This window comes from Sporothrix brasiliensis, assembly GCF_000820605.1.
Source record: "Sporothrix brasiliensis 5110 chromosome Unknown Cont18, whole genome shotgun sequence".
Classification (NCBI taxonomy): Eukaryota; Fungi; Ascomycota; class Sordariomycetes; order Ophiostomatales; family Ophiostomataceae; genus Sporothrix; species Sporothrix brasiliensis.
Window position 1 is genome coordinate 3,517,966 of NW_024467137.1, and position 14,899 is coordinate 3,532,864.

The 14,899-nt window shown below is 55.2% G+C and overlaps 2 protein-coding genes across 2 annotated transcripts; one reads left to right on the plus strand and one right to left on the minus strand.

Annotated features, from left to right (window-relative positions):
* Positions 1-505: 505 nt before the first annotated feature.
* Positions 506-4,697, minus strand: SPBR_01215 (protein TIF31; the record flags this gene model as incomplete). Its single annotated transcript, XM_040759526.1, has 4 exons — positions 506-4,261; positions 4,331-4,389; positions 4,490-4,567; positions 4,649-4,697. The coding sequence occupies 4 exons, from the start codon at positions 4,695-4,697 to the stop codon at positions 506-508; spliced, it is 3,942 nt and encodes a 1,313-aa protein (XP_040619928.1).
* Positions 4,698-6,277: 1,580 nt separating this feature from the next.
* Positions 6,278-9,304, plus strand: SPBR_09072 (uncharacterized protein; the record flags this gene model as incomplete). Its single annotated transcript, XM_040767198.1, has 1 exon — positions 6,278-9,304. The coding sequence occupies one exon, from the start codon at positions 6,278-6,280 to the stop codon at positions 9,302-9,304; it is 3,027 nt and encodes a 1,008-aa protein (XP_040619929.1).
* Between the last annotated feature and the right edge of the window lie 5,595 nt (positions 9,305-14,899).

Below are 14,899 nucleotides of genomic sequence, written 5' to 3' on the forward strand. Positions count from 1 at the left end.
AAGACAACAAAACAAACCCTGAAAGAAAAGACCAGAAAAAGCCGTGTCCACTTATTGATGATTTTTATATGTACATGTGTATAGGAGGGAGGTTGGTTGTGTGCGTATTGAGAAAACAATGCTGAAATGGAGTTGAGAGAGGAATTTTATAGGTTTTGGAACATGTAAAAGTCGCAACATGGACAGTAGGCGATACAGAGATGAGAGAAAATGCGAAATAATGCAGTCAAATGACAAACAACATATGCAAAGCAATCGGGAGGATATGCAAGAGATGGAGAGATGTGGAACCTCTGTGACATGGCGCGATGGAGTGGTGGAGGAGGTTGTGCGTGCTGTTGATAATACACCCGGAAGCTGTCGAATTCGAGACTCCGGTCGACCGCCCCTTTTCTAATGCAAACTACCCTCGTTGTCGCCTTTTCTTTTATTGTTTCGTTCTTCTTTTTCTTATAATTTGGTTATTTTGTGTTTTCCTGACGTTCGAGAGTGTTGGGACAGCCTCTTACGCCGCACCCCTCCGCTTGGGGTTGCTGCGCTTCTTGCTGCCGCCCGACGTCGTCTTCTTCGTGCCCTCTGCGCCCTCAATGAACTTGATCAGCTCATCAATCGACCGCGAGTCCATCGACGGCTTGTCGCCCACCGAGGCCGCCGAGCCAGCCGCCGCGTTGGCCGGCGTCGCACCGGCCTTGGCGCCTGCACCGGCACCGGGAACCACCGAGCCGGCGGCCGCCCCGCGAGTCGTGAACTTGATGCCCGCACGAAGGCGGCGGGCCTCCTGGTCCTTGGCGTGCTTGGCCAGCGACACGGCGTTCTGCGTCAGCTGCTCGAGCCAGCTCTCGGCCTCCTTGGTGTTCTTGTCGTCGGGGCCGAGCTTGTTGAGGAACACGTTGTAGCTCTCGCGCATGCGGTTGACGGCCGCCTTGCTGTCGTGGTCCAGGGCCAGGGCCTGCGCCAGCTGGAACAGAAGCGTGGCCGAGTTCAGCGACGCGCGGCCAAACACCTGCTCCGACACCCGCAGCGACTCCTCGAACCACCGCCGCGACTCGTGGTACGCCTTCATGCTCTGCAGCATCACCGCCGCGTTGTTCATCGTCGTGATCACGTCCGGGTGGTCCGCACCGTACATCACGCGCCACAGACGCAGCGCGTGCTTGGCGTACTCGAGCGCCAGCGCGCTCTTGCCCTGCTGGTGCAGGAACAGCGCCAGGTTCAGGTAGTCCAGGAGCGTCTCCTGGCTGTCAACGCCGACGACGCGCTCCGACACAATAATGGCCTTGCGCGCGAGCTCGACCGCCGCGTCCTTCTCGTCCATCTGGTAGTACAGCATCGACAGCGTGTGGTACGCGTGCGCCACCTCGGGGTGCAGGATACCATAGATCTGCTCGTGCAGCGACAGCGACTCCAACAGCAGCTCCTGGCCAATCTTCTTCTGGCCCTGGGATAGCGAGATCTTGCCGGCCTCCAGCGCCTCCTCGGCCAGCGAGCCACGGGGCGCCGAGTCCTTCACCACAGGCACGACGTTGACAATGTCGTCTGCCGAGAACGTGTGTGCGGGGCGCGCGGCGGCAGCGCGAGCCTCCGAGTCGATCGACGACGGCGAGCCGTCGCGCGCTGCCTTCTTCTTCTTTTTGTTCTTGCTGCCCTCGCCGTTAGCCGCGCCATTGTTCGCGGGTGCGCCGTTCGCCGTGCCGTTCTGGCCGTTCTGGCCGGTCTGGCCATTCTCGGTCGTGGCAGCGGTTGCCTCCTCGGCGGTAAAGGCAAACTTGGAGCTCAGCACCTGGATGCCCAGCTTCAGCGAGACCTCGCGCAGCAGCTGCAGGTGGTTGCGCATCCCCGTGTGCCAGCTGGCCGGCAGCGTGAAGCGGAAGCGGCGGACCGTCTCGGCCTCGACATCGGCGCGCAGACTCTCAGGCGTCACTGACTCGAACGCGAGGTCGGCCTCGCTGTAGAGGCTGCGGATGGACGGGTCCACATCGGCCGTCGGCTTGGCGTTCAGGCCAGCGCCAAGCAGGCAGTTCAGCAGGTGCGCAAGACAGGCCGAGCTCAGCGGCAGCGGCAGGTAGCGAAGGTACTTGGCCGCGACGTGCTTGAACGCACGAGAGATCATCTCGCGGACGGACACGTCGTGCAGGCACTTGAGGCGCTCCTCTTTCTCGCTCAGCGTGGCAATGCGGCCGAGGTAGCGGACGTTAATGCCGCGCTTATGCAGCAGCTGGCTGAGGGAGCGGCCGTCCATGGGGAAGCTAATCTCCGAATCGCTGAGGTCGGAGATCAGAGACGGGATGGCAACGTCCTGCAGATAGGTGCACACGGCACGGACGTCCTTCTCGTCGTTGGCCGTCTCCTCCTTCTCCTCCTCGGTCTGCGGCACCTGGCCGCTGAACGAGTCAGGATTGAGGGCGAACTTGAAATCGGACACGTCAATACGGTTGTCCTGGGCCTTGGCCTCGCCCTCCTCAGATTTCTCCTCTGTCTTTTCGGTCTTATCCTCGGTCGTCTCCTCGGTCTTCTCTGTCTTCTCTGTCTTCTCCTCTGTCTCCTCGGTCTTCTCGGTCTTCTCGGTCTTCTCAGGCGTCTCTTCGGCCTTGGCCTTGTTGCGCTTGGCAAGCTCGCCATCGAGCCACTCACGCATCTTGACACGCGAGTAGATGTCGATGAGCTCCGGGCGCAGGACCGTCATGCGGTGCGGGTAGGCAGGGGCGCCGTCCTTCTCGGCAGCCTCACCCGCCTCCTGCCAAGAAATGTCCAGCGGCGTGATGCGGTACAGATCCAGAACGTACTTGCGGCCATCCGTGCCCATCAGGCCCTTGGTCTCGACGCTGGCTTCCAGCTCGTGGCGCTTCTGGTCCTTGTCCCAGACGGCGTGCCGCTTGACGTTCAGCGCCTGCGACATCTTGGCGAACGGCGCGACGAAACGCTCGTCCGCAGCAACAACGTCCTTGCCGTCCACCGCACCGTAGTCGATCTGGTTCTCGCCCGGCTCGCGCTGCTTGAAGATGCCGGGCACAAGGCTCTGGCCAACAATGCGCTTGCCGAGGTAGTCGACAACAACGGTGCCGGGCGAGTACAGGCCGTCCAGATCAAGCTGGTTAATGCGGCGCACACCGGCAACGTCCTTGCCAGTAGCAACACGAGCAGCCTCGTCACCGCCCTCGGACGTGAAGGTGCCGACACCGTCCGCTCCAAAAGAGAAGAAGATGTTGTTGTACACAAAGATCTGCGCATCGCGGCCCTCGGTGGGATTTAGCGGGCCCACCTCGCCGCTGGCCACGAGCATGGCACCGCGGGTGGCAGCGTCAATGTAGTCGGCGAACACCTTGGCGACAAGGCGCTCACGGAAGATGCGGTCCTGGACGGTGTCGCGGGGAAGCTCGCGGGCCGACTGCAGCTCCTCGTTCCAGTCGCGCAGGTTGTCCACGTTCTCCGTTCCAGCAATTAGGTAGGCCTCCTGGGTGCGGGTGATGTCGGAGCTGTGTGTGCGCGCAGGCGACGACAAGGCAGGCACCAGCCACGGGGCCGCGGGCAGAGCGCTGGTGATCTGGAAAGTGGACAGGGGGTCGCGGCGGCTGTTGAACTCCTGCAGCTTGGCGAAGCTGGCGGCAAACGACGGCGAGAGGTCGTCGATCAGGCTCAGCAGCGAGTGGGCCGAGTGAGCCTTGGGCGCTGGCCGCGGCATGGGGTCGAACTTGGAATTGGACGACTTATTGACGTAGAAGCCAGCGACGTGCGAGGTGACCTGGAACTGCTCGCCCTCGTTGGTCGTCACAATGAGGTACATCAGGTGGCCCTTTTGGCGCAGATGTGCTGGTGGCGGGTTCCAGGGCGAGATCTGCAGCGCCTTGATGGTCTTGGGCGCGGCCTCGTCCGAGGACGGGCGAGGGAGAAGAGTAGTCTGGTCGGCCGGCGCAGTGAAGTCGAACTCGACGGGGGTGGCCTCAGATGCAGCGGTGGCCTCGGCGGTCACGCTGTCGAAGAGGGACAGGCCAGGCAGGACACCATGGACAGTGTCAGGGTGGTCGCCAGCGGCGCCGATCAGGTCCCGTATCCGAATGACATGGAGGCGGGCCTCCTTCTCGGTGTAGGGGTCTTCGACGACGTGGATGTCGGCCTCGAGGGCAAGGTCTGCGATCTCGGAGACCTGGCCAAACTCGTTGACGCGGGCGCCCTTGTATTCGAGGTGGAAGCAGGAGTACTGCTGGGCGGCGGGCGACTCGATGATGGCCTGACGGACTTCACTGACCTGCTCGTGGGCGTAGATCTGGGGAAAGGCATGTGTTAGAAGGGCCGAACAGCTCCATGGTGACGTCGTTCGAGGCTTGTTGCTTACCATGATCGTCAGCGTCTCGGACGAGTGCGGCAAGACGATTGTGAGGTTGTAGAGCGACTCTGCACACAACAGCCGGTTAGTAAACACGCCAATTCGGCACAGCGGCGATTTGCGTGGCCGTGTTGGAGACGAGCATGGATCTCCAGTCGTCTGACGTACCTTCAGCCGCTTGCTCGGCCTCGTCGACCTCGGCCTGCTCAACGGCAGCATTCTCGGTAGCAACCTTGTCCTCTACACCTGTATTAGTATCCAATGCACCCGTAGACAGCATCCCACGACAAAAATTGTACAATAGGCGCCAGGTAGAGTTCTACTCACCAACAGGAGCGGCCGGAGGGGCGGTGCCCTGTTCTTCGGAGGCCGCCATGTTGCTCGAAGCTGGTGGTTGGAGAGGGCGGACGGGGGCTGCCGGCTGGTCGCGGGAGCCGGCAACGGAGGATCAACCGCTCGTGGAAAGGACGGCGGAGCGGTTGTCTGGTGTTGTGCAACCCAATTGGACCTGACAGATCCAATTCGGTGGCGGCGAGAGGTCGGTGACTCGAACGGCGGAATCACGGACCTTTGGGGTTCTCACGGGGCGAAACTGCAGGCGAAAAGCAGGCAGTAGAACACGCAAGCTCTAGGAGTAGGCCTTGGAGCTTAGGAAGCGAGAGTCGGAGAGTCGGAATGGCGTATCGTGCCGAGGAGAATAGAGAAGGCGAAGAGAAAGAGAATGGAAGAAAAAAAGAATAGAAAAAGAAGCAAAAGAAAGAATTGGAAAACTGGAAATTGAAAACGGTGGTAGTACAAACTTTTCGGATCCAAACCTCCAAAACCAGACAATGCACAAACGAAAAGAACCGCCGAGATCGAATTGCGTCGCTGCCAAAGGGTGTGGTGTGGTAGTCAACAGACGGCAGAAGTGGTGAGCAAAAGACAATGTTTGGTTGCGCTCGTGAGAAACTTTTTTTTCGGGTTAACAGAAAAAAATAAGCCATCATGGACAATGCTACAGCCGGCAGCAACGACTTACCTAGATTGGGTTTAATGGGGAAGGCGCGCCAATTGGGTGTGCAGGGCGACCATGCGGGAGAGCCGAGGAAACTGGCGGATCTGCCAGCTTGGGAAGGAATGCTGGGGGGATCTTGTCCTCTTGCCTCGACAGGCCGAGTGTGCTCCTGCCTCGCGTTTTCGCTCTTTCCTGCAGACCGGGAGGATGGCACTTGGCCGTGATTAGGCGATGTCTCCAGCGGTCATCTCCAATTTTCCAGCGGACGGCGTCCCCTCTTTCCTCTCTCTCCCTCGTCTCTCTCTTTTTTTTTTTTTTTTTTTTTTTTTTCCCCTTAGCGTCCCCGGCATAGCGTCACTGAAAATGGCAGTCGAGTCGTGACCTGGGCGAAAAAACCCGCAGTCTACCCAGCCAATCAGAGGCGCCCGTTTCCGTTCCTTCCAGTTCCACAACCTTTGGCCGTAGAGAACCGCTGGGTCGCGTCCTCCGCCCTCGGCAAGCGTACTAGCCAAAACAGGCAAGAAGTAAACAGCCGCAAGCGGACCAACAAACAGTGACGACTGCTACTAGACATCTCCATTTCTTCCTCACGATACATTCATCGACATATGTCTCCCAAGCATCACCATCCCGGCGCTATTGCTATACCACTCTTATCACATAGAAGCTATCCTCGGCGACATATTGCGACACATTACTACGACCCTCTGTCCTCCCTTTTGGCGACCTCAATACAGCTATTTGCGGCACACCTTCTTTACAATTGCACTCTTTTTGAGATACCGCGACACACGCAGACATCGTTAGAGCCTTTTGAGAGTGAATATTATTGGACTTTTTTATACCTACTCTCTTGGTTTACGATTCTTGGTTGGGAGGAGCGCTTTGGCAAACCAGCCAGCAGAGCTTCGCGCGTTTGGAGGGCACGAGATGCGTGATGGATTGAGCCACAAAGGACGATGGGAACTCCGACTTTCTTAGACACGGCACCCGCCCCGCCAATATACCGACACGGAAACAGCGACATCCTTCCGGCCTGGCCGCAGCGCGAGGCCGCGGCAGCCGAGCAGCCGTGGACGGCGACGCGGTGCCACCGACAACTCCGACCTCTGCTGACACATTTGATGGCTCTTCGAAGGGAAACGGCCAGAGCCGTGTCGAAGCAAAGGAATGATCTTCGACAACAGAATACGAGCCCCAGCAAACGACCGATCGCCGACGACTGCGTAACCGGCCGGAAACGAGTGCGCTACACATACTCCCTCAAAGGGACCGGTCGGCGACGATACGGCCAGCCAGGCGCAATAGGCGAGTCCGCAGCGGCAGCAAATCCTGCGGATGGCGGCCAAACTAGTCGTGTTAAAGTCGCTCCGCTGAAGCAACAAGCGGCACGATCGTTTTGTCCCGGCGAGGTCGTGGTGGCGACACCAGTCTTGAGTCGGGCGCGGAAGCATCGACAAGCTTGGTCGATGCCATCGTCGCCCATCACGTCCACAGTACCCACAGATGCTGGAAACGTCCCTGTCATTCCCACAGTCACAGGCGGCAATGAAAATGCATCCAGACCCAATCCCAGGAACCCAGGCTTCAGGTACCGCGGTTGCTATCAGAACCCCAGCCGACCAGGCGCGAACAGCAGCTCCAGTCCCTCCATCGACAGTGGCTGGGCCGCTGTAGAAAAAGCGACGCCGGCCGAGTTCCATCATCTATACGACTCGATCTTCCGAGCTGTCGACGCTCTCCTGCGATCTACGACGTCCACCCTCGAGCCCACTCGAAAATCGAATTCGCTCCTTGCCATGTGCCTCCGAAAAGTTCCCCAATACGTCACGATGTGCGAGGAGGCAGAGCGCGAGGAGGCCGAGAAGGAGGGCGTGGTGCAGCTTCCCTCGTCCAGTGTATCGTTTGGTATATACAGCGATCTGGAGTCCCTAGGCAGCGAGACTAGTGGGTGGAAGCATCTCCGCGTTGTCGTTCGAGAGCACGGCATTGACATGCTCAAAACTGCCTGCGCCGAAGGTCTCTTGCACGACACTTTTATTCGCCTGCTCGTGCGACTCTGTACACATCTGAATGCACATGACGAGGCCGAAAACTTGGTGACTGCACTTTTTGACAGCCATAGGTCCTCCCTGCCCAAGGGCCAACATCTTTGCGAAAGGCCCCATGACACACACGTCGATCTGTCCGGGCCATCGGGTCCTCTGGCATTGCTGGGCATGTTATTACAGTATTCAGACGAGACCGGGCGGACATCGACATCTCTGCGGCAGATTGCAGAACTACTCAATAACGATCAGTTGCCGGTTGCATGGCTGTCGACGCAGGCGTTCAGCAGCCTATGGCACCGCGCTATCCGGCTCTTATCAAGCAGGGGCACGCCCGCTTGTGAAGAGGCCATCCTTCTCGAATTCTTCGCAACAGCAATAGCAAAACTTGTCCACTCTCGGTCAAGTGACGACATATCCGATCCACATCCCAAGGCGGCTTCTCAAACCACGACGAGCTCCAAGATTGCTAATACCATCCCTCTTACTTCATCCTCATCATATCACACGATAGTCAGCATTCTAGGAAGCATATGTGCCATCGGAATTCTGCAGCAGGAGGCCTCGCTCGATAGCTGCGATACCAATCCACTTGCGAGACCAGCAGTCGTCAAGCGCGTTGTGGCGGTTGTTCAGCGCTCTCTGTCCGATATATCACAGAAGATAAAGGCCAGGAAGGGACAGTACAGGCTCGACGTCGCCAGTCACTGCTATCCGCGACAGTATCTTTTGATGCTAGCCTTATGTCTCCTACAGTCCATGTCCACGAGCAAGGCGGATTGTTGTGTGGAGACCAAGACCGACGCGCATACGAGCAGCATCTTTGACGAGACAAGATTCCGTGAATTTATTGCGACCGCCTCACCTACCCAAGGCGGCCAAATTTATGATGCCACCATTGCGTTTGTCGCCTTTGTCGCTGAGTGTTGTGGCCGAGGTTCCGAATCGACATTGTCGAGCGCCCCAGGTTCTCAAGCCTATTTGCGTAAGCTGAGCTCACATGCGGCCCATCACTTATACAGTCCGTCTGACGGCGACTCCTATTCCAACTACGTCTGTCGATTACAAGCAGACGCCGCCTTTCTTCTTGCCAGCCGAAGCAACGACCTCCGCGATCTCGCGTTTGCCGAGAGCCTTAGCAAGAGCGCTGTCCAGAAGGACGAGCACCGTCAGCCGCCCTGTCGCTTGCCAAACTCGGTTTTAATGGGAGCATCAGGCTTGCCATACTCCAAGACCTGCCCTCCAGCTGCAGCGGCTCTGTTTGACGGGTACAGATGGGAAGAAGGGATTAGCGAGTGGGTGGTTTCCACTCCACGCGTGCCCTCGTCTCGTCCTGCGTCAGCACCAAAGGCTTCCCAGAAGAGCGAGCTGGTCGTCCTCATCGACAGTATACCTCCTCCAGAACTGGCTGTGTTGGACACGAAGCGATCGCTTCGGCGGCCAATGGCAAGATCTAGCCGGTTTTCTCTGACGACATCCACCCCTCTCTCTTCGCGATCACCTGCTAGTTCTAACCAAGACAGCGACAACGACACAGCGTCGTCTCCCAGGACTCCAGGCAGCCAGTCGGACGTTCCCTCATTTACTCGCCGCAAGCGAACACGCAGCCTGCAGGCGGTTTCTCCTGCATGGCAATCGAAGCCCCGCCTAGGAACGACGCGCGGTCTTTTGAATAGTGTTTCGGACAACGACGATGCAGACGAAAAAAACTACCAGGAACCCGCGTGTAATGAGACGGAGGAGCCCGTTTACACAACAGAAATGCCAGCGGGCATGTCTCTCTTTGGTCTCGCTGGCGGATCCAAGAAGGCCGATGAGGCTTGGGCATCGACCGGGAACGTGTTCAAGGGGAAAGCAGCGCCGGTGCGTCGCAGTCGCTACCGTCCCGCGGGCAACGATGTCGATGTAGCCTCCAGCGACGACGAGTTGTGTTTGTAGGAGGAAGGCTTTGGTAACGCTTTGATCCATCTTCTGACACTGTTGATACTTCTTTGGTCTTATATTTTTTTTGAATTGAGTTTCTTCTTCTGTTGGAAACCTTTGGTAGTTTGAAATCCACGCTTTGAGATCCCCCCCTTGGATGATATTGTAAATGTTTTGTCAGTTTGTTATTAACACTCCTCGTTTTTTGATAGTCTTCTGTACTTGTGTTTCCTCACCCTCTCTCGCAGATCACAAAAAAAAAAAAAAAAATATGAATGAATGAAAGCGGTTGATCCTGTTTCGAACGGCTTTAGCCGTGGCAGAAAACACGACAGGAGACTAGGGGGTTAGAGTCCCTTCGACGAAGCCAGGTTCCTCTCCTCGGAGGCAGGATCCCCGTTAGATTGGCGGACGATGGCCATCCTCTGGGCACGACATAACTAGGAGACGATAAGGCAGAGAGAAACACGGCAACCCTGATCGGAGCGACAACGTCTTGTATCAGGTGGGTGGAGAGGCCCTGTCGATTATTTACTTGTGCACGCCGTTTGCAGTGTTCTTTCCCAGTCCTCGCCTTTTGCCGGCTGTCACGCACACGATCTGTCTGAGTTTAAGCAGAGACAGATACATATGGCACAGTGCTGTGCGGCTCAATCCGCCGAGCAGTCACACGTTTCAAACGTGGTCTCCCTCATGGCGAGGTCGTCCTCGGGTGTAGCCTTTTGCACATCAACTGCTCTGTACTCGTGTCCAGTGAAAATTTTATGTGCGGATGGGCATCTTCATATTTGCAGGGAGAAACAGAGAGACTGTATCAAGACTTCGACTCACTCGCCTAACGCGCCCCTTTTGCAACTTGGAGTATGCAGGTGTCGGTCGGAGCCCGCGTCCAACTGTGTCTTTGAGCGTCTTCCTGTTTTCATTTCCACTCAGCCACGAGCCCCTTCGAATCCGGATCAGAGACAAAATATGTCATACCCATGGTTGCAGTAGTTTATATGAAAATAATACCAGGCCGAGACATTTCGGAAGCCGCTCCCGGCGGCATGGAAACACGCAGCCCAAGAAGAGGTTCAAGGGTTGCCCTCTATCCGACACTGTAGAGGTCAAGCCGGACCATTAAAAAGCCTACTCGGCTTATTTTTCACAGTTCATGATGCGAACATAAGCCAAGCAATAATGAGGAGACAGAACACATGGCGAGGAATGGTCAAATTACGATCAGACCATCTGTTCACGACCGTCAACAATATTCCGATCGAAAATAAAAATGCTTACAAGGCGGCATCGAGCCACCCGAAGCCCAAAGCTCGTCGTCATGCCGGCCAAGTTCTCGTATAAGCGGCAAGGTAGGCGAGAAAAGAACGTCCACTCTTAAAAGTATCCACCCTTCCGTTTTCGTTCTCCTATTCTTCTCGTCGACATCGAGATCCAAATTGCATGCATGACAAGGAGCGTAGGCGCACCTTGCATCCATATTGGACCTTATTTGTGCGGACCGAAGCGAACTCGCAATATGTATCTGTCGCACATACATGCAATTTTGTCGTGAATAAATTTCGTGTACGACACAGATTGGGATGCTATTTGTTCGGGAGGCATTCGTTGTTACCAATTTTCTTCATTTACCAAGTATATATTTATTCACTTTAGAAAACGAAGCCACCTTAACAGGTGTTAATAACAACAAGGCTTTTCTTGAGGGAAATCCGAAAAAGAAAAGTGCTGTGGCTGCATGTGAGCACCTAATATGCAATGAAGCAACGACGCCTAGATGGTCAAACCACTCACCAGAGAAGTGATGCTGTGTCCTTCATCACTGCCAGACTCAAGGAGCCGCGGAGGATGGACGAGACACACGTCCCGATAATGTCGGCCACGAAAAGCAGCGTCGGTTGCGAGAAGTGATTTGTGTCTTTCGTCCACTGTCCGACTTGGGGACGAAACGGGAATAAGCAAACGACACGCGAATCTCTTTTTCCGTATTCTCTCCTCTTCTGTCGCAATCGTTTTGCATTAAGGTTTGCATTTGCAGTTTTCAAAACGAGTTTTGTCTCTTGATACCTGTATATTTCTCTCAGCATTCGTAAACACCAAACTCCCCTTTCCCACGGCGGTTATAAAACGTGTAGGGCTTGGCATTCCTGCTTTCCACAGTCGTTGTCGTCGTCGTCGTCGTCATTAGTTTTTGGTTTAGTTTTCTAGTCGTTTCGCCATGCGTCTGCTGTTTTGTTTGTATTTTGGCTGGACGCGTGGATGTTTCTGTCGTCTGCTGTCGTCTGCTGTTTTCTAAATTTCATGGTTTCAGCTATGTCACCTCACCAACGCAGAGTCACGACGCACGTCCTGCCATTGCATGGGCGCCGTTTGCTCGGCCCTCTTTTCCAGATATGCAAGTGCCGAGGGTGGTGTTCTGTAGTTTGCAGAAATGCTGAAAGGGATCCTGTTGATCACAGGGCATGATTGTGATTGTTTTTCTAGAACATGGTATCATGGTACTGAAGCACCTCTCAGCCGCAACAGTGCAACAGTGCAACAGTGAGGCCCAGCAGCAACACATTTCAAACATGACATGCGTGGCTTACGCACGCAATTGTATTCGATCCGCTGCGATCCCTGCCGCTTGGCATATTTTGCAACTTCATGCGTTGTCGAACAAAGTGGTCCGCAGACCAGACGACGTTTATCGTCCTATTTCCTTGACCAGTGGTCGGGGCATCCCTGTCTCTTGCCGCTCTTTCATAGCCTTTTATCCTGCTCGTCGACCCGCCAATTCAGCCGGAGTTGCCTGGTTCACTTTGCTAGCATGATCTCCCTCTTTGACGGGGGATCTGGTCGGTTTGTAAAGCATTTGTAACGGGGAGAGGTATGTTTGAGAGTAGAGGCAAACAAGGCCGAGGATTGGTTTGGTAAAGGAAGCAGAAGCGCACCGGCGATAAAACTCCTATTGCTAGAGGTATTGTTGTTCGGGCATGCAAGAACGACGCCGCGCTTGCGATCCCCGAGTGTCGTTTGACATTCCCTTGTTGTCTTCGCTTTTTTTTTCTTTTTTTTTCGGGCTCTTATCTTGTTCAGTACTTCAACCTTGAGTTTCCTCCAGAAATTTGACGCCCGGACCCTTAATTTTCTGTCGTGATTCCATTCGGCTTTTGTACACCCTGGGATCGTACTTGCTGGGGTCTTGTGAAGGCTTTTCGCGACGCCGTCTCGTCTAGCCTGTCGACAGGAAAGGTTACTCACGGTGGAAGTCGTACTCCGTATATGATTTTTTTTTGTCTTTTGGGGCATATGGACAAACACAGGAGGAGAATGACCCAATGGGAGTCGGCGGCAAGGGTTGAGGAATAGACTCGGTTGAGAATTGAGGTGCAGGACACAGGGAGAAACCTAGTCAATCGTGCAAATGTGGCGATCAACCCACCGCTCAAAGTATCATTGGATGTGGCCCCTTTTCCTTTCTTCGTAGAAAACAACCCGTCTTTTTCTGCTAGGGAGCCATATCGTCGTATGCACTGAAAGGGAGACGGTGAATAGGCCGCCTTGTTGGCCTGTGGGACAGCTGCAAACGAGAAAGCTACCAGGTCAAGAACAGGGCATGGTCCGGCGGTTCCCTTGGCAAAATGCAAGGGACAGGCCTCTGATTCGCCCGTCGCCTTCGGCTGTTTCTCTTTGTTTCACCTAGGAGGCCGCTGTCAGCCAATCATTCCAATGGAGCGGCCGTCTAACACCACGCCCAGGAGAATGCGCGCCGCTCGACGGCTGGATGTTAGCCGTGGATCCTGTCAGCGTTAGCAACACAGTGAACGGCCAGAAGCCCAGAGAATGCAAACAAAACCCCTTTCTTTTGGTCTTCTTCAGCCACAGCGCCCAACCGCTTTCTGGCATTCATGATCGCAGAAGTTACACCAGCCGACTTTCAGCGTGCGGAGAATGCACCAGGCATCTTGGCCTCCACCTGACTTGTGCCTGGACTAGGACTAGCGCGTTTCAAGGCCTGACGCCTGCATTTTGCCTCATAGCCTCAGAGCCTCTCAATATTGATGTCCTGTTTGTTTGTCCATGTTGCTTTTCTTGTCTGGAGGGATCGTCTGTTGAGTACGGGAATCGAAAATTTGTAGTCACATGGATGTCACCGCTGAGGTGTATGTGCCGTTGCTTTCAGGAGACGCGTCTCAGTGCCTTCTGGCAGCTCTGACAAGGGGCACAGGTTAAAAAGGAAAGAGTGTTTCGGTACTTGCACTCCCACTGAGGTCCTTCGAAGCACTGTGTGTGCAAGTTGTCGAGATCGGTAAAGGACGATAGAGGGAGTCTGATCAGAGAATTAGCATTCTGGTTCGATAATAAGAGACAAGGTCGGCTCCAAGTCCAAGCCAGGGGGTGGTTGGTGCTGGGTCTGCGTCGAGAGTGGAACCCCCCTGCGGCAGATCGCCGAGAAGAACACAGACAGCTTCCTCGAGAGAAAGTAAGACCGCAGTGGAAGAAAAAAAACAGCCACAGGAGCGACAAGCGGCCTGCAGAAAACCACCGAACCGAGAACCACTGCCTAGATCGCCGACAAAATACGACCTTGACACTGCAAAGACAAACATAGGCCCGACAGGCGTGACGATGGCAAACGAGGCTGAGATGCGCGAGAAAAGCGAAGTGCAGCCCGATACATAGGCAAAGGTCGAAAAACCTTAAAGCCAAAGAGGCAGACAATGCACAAAGACCAAAAACAGAACCATCCACAATGCCGCTGAACAGGCTGGTGAACGACCGGGCTTGCGAACAATGGGATCTAAGCAGGGCAATGAAACAATGACGCCGCCGCCAACAAACAAAGTCGTGTGTCGCACTGCCGAGCACCAACAAGCCGGGCGAAGGAAGAATGTGAGGCCTGCAATCTATCAAATGCTGTTAGTATGCCATAGAGATCTTGAGATTGGACAAATGCTAAGCAACACTCGGAAGCCTCAGCAGCTGACCATCGACGTCTGTTTCTTCCAACAGGTCTAGAATCCTAGATCGAGCACGGCAATATGGGCAAAGCGCTTGATGTTCCCAGTTAATTTGCGGGTGAGTGCCGCAACAGAAACTCTATCTCGAACAAAGTGGTGCACTTCATTTCGAGAGTGTCCCGTACGTCCTTGTAACCATGGCTTGCTTGTATCACACGCGGCAGTGGTTCAATCGGCATTGCGGTTTTCCTGCGTTCTCGTATTTGCTTTTCGTGGTGCTGCAGCGCCAATTTATTTCGCACAGAGGAGGCGGACAGGGGAGAAATTCGTCCAGCGAAACAAAGCACTCGAAACGGAGAAACACAAGATCGCGCCTTCCCTGAGCCTCCCCAGTTTATGTTCTGTGTTTGCCCGGGTCCGAATGTCACTTTTTGCTCAGATCAGAAGCCACGACTGGCAAACCTAGGTGGGTTTTCACCAGGGTTGACGTACCTGCACATTTGGTGCCCATAGGCAGTCCGGGGGAGGGGGGTGTGGAAAGAGAGCGAGTATCGTCAGGAATGTGAGAAACTACCAAAAGGGGAAGGCACACCCCCTTTTTGCAGGTCCTTCCTTCCTTCTCCAACCCGCTCTTTCCCTGCGAAGGTTGGCCCAGAGCAGATCTATTAAG